The 7,505-nt window shown below is 45.0% G+C and overlaps 1 protein-coding gene across 1 annotated transcript; it reads right to left on the bottom strand.

The window, feature by feature from the left end:
- On the bottom strand, positions 1–4,714 carry LOC116464780 (UDP-glucuronosyltransferase 3A2). Its single transcript, XM_032148032.1, has 3 exons — positions 4,447–4,714; positions 2,769–2,988; positions 1–950 (listed from the first exon to the last, which is right to left on the bottom strand). Exons 1-3 carry the CDS (start codon positions 4,613–4,615, stop codon positions 674–676), a joined length of 666 nt encoding a protein of 221 aa, XP_032003923.1. The 5' UTR covers positions 4,616–4,714; the 3' UTR covers positions 1–673.
- Between the last annotated feature and the right edge of the window lie 2,791 nt (positions 4,715–7,505).

Below are 7,505 nucleotides of genomic sequence, written 5' to 3'. Positions count from 1 at the left end.
TGTGGAGAGATAATGCTGTAAACTTTTATTTTTCAGGAAATCTGGAAACCTACAGTCTCCATGCCTGATCAGCAAAGAAGGAGCTCACCGTGGGCACCAGAGACAGGGACCCAATGTGGAGACCTGCGAGCCTGTGTCCGGCCCTGAACTCTCAAGCCCAGGGCAGCTTCCTGAGCATTGAAGAGAATATGCAGGAGAACAAAGCAGAAACTGAAAGAATATGCAAGATGTCTTTCTTGGATGTTATTCCATGATAGATGGTAGGGGCAGGAGTGACGGAAAGAGGCTGACAAGATCTGGACATGGAGGCTGGAACGGTCGGGTGTGATTCGGAGAGGCGCATGAGAAGGAAGGTGGATTTGAAGGCTGGAAATCTGAGGGTCAGTGGTCCAAGTCACTCCGAGACAGAATCACAGCACAGCCCTTGCTGATGGCAAACAAAGGAGGACAAGAGGACTGGAAAGAATTCTGCCAGCAGGCAGGAGCTAGTAAGGATGAATTTGTAGCAAAATTAGCAAGTGGAGAGGATGATTTGGGGCCATTTTTCCTGTTCTTCAAGAAAACAGGAGATAACTAGAAGGACTAGAGACCAGGGCTGCCAGAACTAGTGGGAAGCCCCGTAGAAATGGTGACATCACCCACCAAACAGACCCTGCCAAGGCTGCACCTGGCCTTATGTCTCCTTCACCTTTCTGGCCCCACACAGCCACCAGACAGCCATGCCCAGCAGCTTCCCACAAAGCCATAGAGTCCCCAGAGTGAGCCCCAGCAGAAACACAAAAACGTCGAGCAGGTACTGCTCATGCCAGGGCTGCTGGAAGACATAGGGCTTGAGGTGCGTTGCCCCCCCTGTCTGGAGGACGTGGTCAATCCAGCCCACCAGCCGCTGCGTGGGGCTGAGCGGGTGGGAGCGCAGGATGACGCTGGCAGCCACTGCCGCGGACTTGTATCTGTTGAGAGAGATAGAGAGGGGGCATTACTAATGTGACCTCACAAGAGTTAGAATGTGTGATCCGTTCTATATGATGCACCAAAGACTGAGTTTCAAGGAAATTTTGTTGGCTTTGCAGTAATCTACCTGGTTCCCCTTGAAGTTTAATCATGACACCTACATGCAAAAATCCATGTATAATGCTAAAAGTATTAAACTTCAAAAAAGTGACTAAGTCCACAAAGACTAGTCCCTGCTCCAAGGAGGCTTATGATGTACCCTAGGAAAATTATATATGATGTAATTATTATACATATACATGGAGCACCTCCACTGTGCCAGTCTCTAGATGGGGTGACAAATCTCACTCTGGGGAATGTTAGGCACAGGCTAAAGCCTACACATTCCTGCACCATCAGAACGTCATGTTGACCAGGGCTGGCTTCCCAGGCTGCAGGCTGCATATTTGTACCACATAATTAGTAGCATCCTGTACTTGGTTTCACCATGTCGAAATTCTCAAACTTTATAATAAGAGGCTCCACGCTTTTATTTTACACCAGGTCCTACAAATTGTGAAGCTGGCCCTGCTGATGTACAATGTCTGAGGACCATCCCAGCTCAGAATGGTCATTTTGGGTCTAGGTCATTGAAAAATCCCATGAAAGCTACAAACACATTTCTCAGAAAATGACCAACTGCAATACATGAAATTGCAAATATATACAATTGATCTGGAGTTTATCAACCCATGGAATTTAATGACTCTTCCAAGGCTAAGAATCATGAGCTATGTGGTTAAGTCATCTAGCTAGAACTGCTGAGTGTCTCCTAGTACATGCTAAGCCTTGAGGTCCGATTTTGGTTTGTGCCCTTGAAACTCTAATAAGTTATTCAGTTCTTTTTACTTATTACATGAGGTGTAATTTTCTCTTCACATGAGATCACTGTGCTGGATATGCAGTTAGTTACCTTGGAGGTCACTGGGTCCCTTCTATTGCCTCACTTAACTAAAATTCATTAACCATTTACTTTGTGGCAGACCCTGTGCTAGGCACTAAGAAGATAGCAGAAAACAAGGGACACATGCTGCTGTCCTCATTAAGCTAACTCTCCACTCTCTGGTTGGAAGGCGAGGGGGACAAATAATAAATGAAAACATAAGCTGCGCATGGTGGCTTATGTAATCCCAGCTACTCGGGCGGCTGAAGCAGGAGGATCATTTGAGCCCAGGAGTTTGAGACCAGCCTGGGCAACATAAAGAGACTCTAAATAAACAAACACATAAATAAATGAGTTAATTACAGACTTTAAGAAGTGTTAAGAAGGAAATGATATAACTGGGGTAGGAGGGAGAAGAGGTTACTCAGGACTGTCAGAGGCGAACTCTAAGAAGAAATGAGTTGGAGATGAGACCGGAATGTGACAAAGGAGCCAGTATGTGAAGAGGGAGCACCACAAACAAAAGGCCAAGGGGGAGAAGAGTGTGGAGTATTTGGGTAACAGAAAGGCAATCTCCTGCCTCAGTTGGAATCCCGCTGACCTGAATTCCAATTGACCTGAAACATAGCTCACAGAGACCCCCTGTACATAGTCCAGGTTCCCCAAAATGAAAAGGTAGGAAATGATTCTTAGCATCTAACTTAAATGCTCTAGTCTTGCTCTCAGAGGACACAGGTCAGCTGTTGGCATCACACACATATTATCCCATGTCCTAGAAAATACAGTTTTAATCTAAAGCAAAACAAAACCAAACCAAAAAACCAGATTCCCATAGTGCCCTTAGTGTTTTTGCCTTCATTCATCATTATGACCACAACCCCAGGGAGCTGCATACCTCTTGTCTTCTATGATTTGTTTCATCTTAAGAGCCAACGTCTCTGCTTTGAGCTTCTTTAACTGAATAGAGACACCAAACTTTTTGGCTTCTACTCGGACCATGTTTTCAGGCTGGTCTCCAAAGAGAGGGATCCCCACCATGGGCACACCATGCTGGATGGCCTCCATTATGCTATTCTGCCCGCCGTGGGTGACAAACAGACGGATGCTTGGGTGAGCTGTTGTAAATAAGAAAGAGGGTGGGACACTTCAGGATGAAAATGTCGAAACATCAGGCCGAGATGAAGGGGATAAGAAAGTGCCAAGGGGATCTAGTGGTGTGTTGGAGACATTGTATCTAATGACTGTGCTTGGGACACATCCAAGGTTACAGTTCCAAGATACAAGATTCCAAGCGTTGCTATCATATGGAAACATCTTCCGTCAGCCAGAAACTCAGCTAAGGCTTAGAACTGAGTGAATTCTGTAGAGAAGAGTGCTAAGCAAGGCATACATCTCTATCTGTCCATCCATTCTTCCTTCTCTCTGTCCTCCCTGTGCCTCTCTTTGCTTCTCTCATCTGTATTCTGTGTGTCTCTCTGTTTCTACCTCCTCTGTCTATATTGAGCCCTCTTTTATCCACTGACAGCTAATTTCCCTTTTCTTGTATTCCTGACATATTTGTTGACATCACAACTCATGTGTCACTCATAAAACTTGTATTGACTGTATGGTGTCCTCAATTATAAGAGAAGCGCCTTGAAAGTAGACTGGATCCTTCGCCTCTGTATTTCCAGTTCCTGTCTTTCCATGCCAGCATTACCTAGAGCTAACTAAAGTGATTGTTGATAATGACAAGCACATCTCAACCTGGGTCACTCAACTGCAGTGTGCATCAGACTCCCTGTCTCTTCTTTGAAATGGGAGGCATATGCCCTACCCCAGAATTTTAAAAAATATATTCACAGAAGTAGGACCAGGAATCTACTTCTTAAATTGCCCAGATTCTTTTGAGCCATAATCTTGGTTGTGAATCTCTGTTCTAGTCAGTGTCTATGGCAGCACTGGGCACAGAGAAAACCTGTTGGGGGTGAGGGAGCTCTCTGGTCCCAGACAACTCGGTAGACCAAATCACCAACTGTGAAGTTGCTAAGCTTGGCACACAGGTATGTTGGCACATCCTAAATACATCATTGGCATTAATCTTGTGATGGTAGTAGTTGCTCAGACCCTTGGTAAATTAAGAGGATGTGTCCATATTTATGTGTGGATGTGTGTTTGTGTAAGTCCATGTGGCCGAACTGGTGCTCACAAAATCACTAAAGTTTGTGGCACCTCTCCCAACCCCTAGTATATACATTCAGAGTTGATAGGTTGTCTTTAATTTTGTTTGGGTGACCTTGTCCAAGACCAAATGCAGCAGGGTTAAAGAGACTTGACAGGAATATCACATAGGGCTGCAGACATCAGGTCTGGGATAGAAAAGAATGAAGGAAAGTTGGTTGCTTTGGCATCTGATCCCATTGGAAGTATAGCCTGGTTTCCCAAGAACTCCAGCTGGCTGCTACTTTTCTGTCCACTGAGCCTTACCTGTACCATTCACCAGTGGGTACAAATGTCCAGCTAAAGGTCAGAGACGTGATGAGCCCCAAAGACAGGTCAGTGGAAGGAGAGGAGCAGTCCTGGGCAGACCTTACCCAGGAGGTCACTCTGAGGAAGCCAGTCCACAATTTTCACATTTGCAGCCAGGTGGACATCTTTGGGCCAATGAGAACACTGACACTTCCATATCACCCCTTGGGGTAGGTGGGCAAAGGCATTGTTCATCTCCTTGAAGATTTCCGGATTCTGACAGGTGTTCACCATGGAGCCCAAGGTCACAAGGACAAAACCAGAGTCCCCAAACTTGGCAATGAAGTTCTCCAAGTCCTGGAGAAAGATTACGAAGGTAAAGAGGTGACAAAATTATTGGTGAAAGCCTAGTTGACCAGAAAATGAAAGCCAGACTATTTACTAACACAGCGCCCTGTCCTCACTGTCCCAAAGCTATTATTATAGCTCCTAGTGTAGCTCAGTACTAGCTGCACTGTGCTCATGTCCTTTGTGTTGGTGGGAACATCTTTCTTCTTGAAGCCCTGACCCTATTATCAGGGCCTTTCTTCACCTTCCACCCATTATAGGTCCAGGGAGTCACAGGAGTTTTCTAAGGTCGGACTAGAGGTAATAGTATCTGGAAGAGTACTAGTAGGTGGCCAGGGTCCAACATGAGGAGTGGGACTTCTGGAGGCTGGAATGGAGATGCTGGGAGAACACTTCTGTTGTAGGCAGAAATGGTGGCAACATAGGGTTAGGCTCCTCTCCATCTACACAAAATGTAACCTTTTAGTGTGTTTTCCTCTAATGTTTTATGATAGTCTCGGTCACTGATCTTTTTGTACATACTTCATCCTCTACCTCAGTAGTTCACCCACAGGACTGCAAATTATAACCACAGAGAAAGATTTTTTAAAAGCAGCAATGCCATAGGGAGGTGGAGCAAGATGGCAGAATAGAACCCTGAAGTGATTTTGCCCCCCGAAGGAATACCAAATTAACAACTATCCACAAGAAAACACCTTCATAAGAACAAAAAAAAAAATCAGGTGAGCAATCACCATTCCTGGTTTTAACATCATACCGAGGAAAGAGGCACTGAGAAGGTAGGAAACACAGTCTTCAATTGCCATGTGGTGCAGAGAGAGAATCTGTGTGCTTAGGGGAGGCAGAGCACAGTGACTATAGACTTTGCAGTGGAAGTCAGTGCTCTGCAGTCACAGAGCAAAGCAACACAGGGAAGAATTCAGCTGGCACCCATGCAGGGAGCATTTAGACCAGCCCTTGCTAGAAGGGAATCATCCACCTCAGCAGTAGGAACCTCAGTGCTGGTTAGACCAAGCACTGCAGGCTAAAGTGCTCTGGGGTTCAAAATAAACTTCAAAGGCAATCTAGGCCACAAGAACTAAAATCCCTGGAGTGCACATGACCTGGTGAGACACCAGCCAGGGCAGCCAAGGAGTGCTTGTGTCACCCCTCCCCCAACTCCAGGCAGGGCAGCTCACAGCTCCAGGAGAGACTCCTTCCTCCAGGAGAGGAGGGGGAAGAGTTAAAAAGTCTTTGTCTTGCAAGTTGGGTACAGTTTAGCTGCAGTAAAATTAAGCACCAAGGAGAATCCCAACCTCTCCACATCCAGGCCTTAGCCCCTGGACAACATTGCTAGGCATGCCCTGGGTCAGAAGAGAACCTGCAGCCCTAAAGGGAGAGACCTAAGCCTGGCAGGATTCACCACCAGCTAATTCAAAAGCCCTTGGGCCAAAAATGAACATCAGCAGTAGCCAGGCAGTACTTCTCACAGGCTTGGGGTGGGGTGGCCACGAGCGAGACTCCTGCTTTAGGAAGGGAGGGAATAGAGTAAGTAGATCCCTACAATTCCCAATTCCAGGACACAGTTCCTGGACAGAATTCCTAGACCCAACCTGGGCCAGAAGGGAAACTGCTGCCCTAAAGGGAAAGGTATAAGCCTGGAAGAATTCACCACCTGTTGACTAAAGAGCTCTTGAGCCTTGAATATACATCAGCAGTAACCAGGCAATAGTTATCATAGGTCTTGGACGACGTCCAGTGCTGTGTTGGTTTCAAGCGTAATCCAGCACAATTTCAGGGGAGGTGGTCATGAGAGTGTTTGTGTCACCCCTTCCCCAACTCCAGGCAGCTTTGCACAAGGAGAGAAACTCTGTTGGTATACGGGAAAGTAAGGGAAGAGAACCAGAGACTCTGCCTGGTAATCCAAGGAATTCTCCTGGCTGGTACCTAAGACCACCAAGGTGGTACTTCTACAAGGCTGCAAGAGTCAGCATGACTGGGCTTGGAGTGCCCCCTAATGCAGACACAGGTGCAGTGACCAAAGACTTAGATCACAACACTCAATTCCCTTTGAACACTTGGAAAGCTTTCTCAAGAAGGACAGGTACAAACAAGCCCAGACTGCAAAGATTAGAATAAATACTTAACTCTTCAATGCCCAGACATTGATGAACAAGTTACAAGCATCAAGACCATCCAGGAAAACATGACTTCACCCAATGAACCAAATAAAGCACCATCAACTAATCCTGGAGACACAGAAAAATGTGACCTTTCAGACAGGGAATTCAAAATAACCATTTTGAGGAAGCTCAATGACAATCAAGATAACACAGAGAAGAAATTCAGAATCCTATCAGCTAAATTTAGCAAAGAGGTTGAAAGAATTAAAAACAAAAAAGTAGAAATTCTGGAGTTGAAAATGCATTTGACATAATGAAGAATGCCTCAAAGTCTCTTAACAGAAGAATGGATCAAGCAGAAGAAAGAATAAGTGAGCTTAGACAATATAATAAGATATAAATAGAAACAACAAAAACTTAGCGGACTGGGAGATAAAGTGTAGAATTTTTATTAGTGTTCTTTTTTGCTTGTTTGTTTCTTTTTGCAATCAAAGTTAAGTTGTCATCAGTTTAAAATAGTGGGTTATAAGATGTTACTTGCAAGCCTTGTAGTAACCTCAAATCACAAAACTTAAAACGGATACACAAAAAATAAAATTCAAGAAATTAAAACATACCACCAGAGAAAATCATTTTCACTAAAAGAAAGACCAGAAGAAGGGAAAGAAGAAAGAGAAGATCACAACACAACTAGAAAACAAATAACAAAATGACAGGAGTAAGTCCTTACTTAC

Source organism: Hylobates moloch, unplaced genomic scaffold (genome assembly GCF_009828535.3).
Source record: "Hylobates moloch isolate HMO894 unplaced genomic scaffold, HMol_V3 SCAFFOLD_1677, whole genome shotgun sequence".
Lineage (NCBI taxonomy): Eukaryota > Metazoa > Chordata > Mammalia > Primates > Hylobatidae > Hylobates > Hylobates moloch.
Note: the sequence above shows the minus strand (reverse complement) of the source record. Positions and strands in the feature narration are given on the sequence as shown.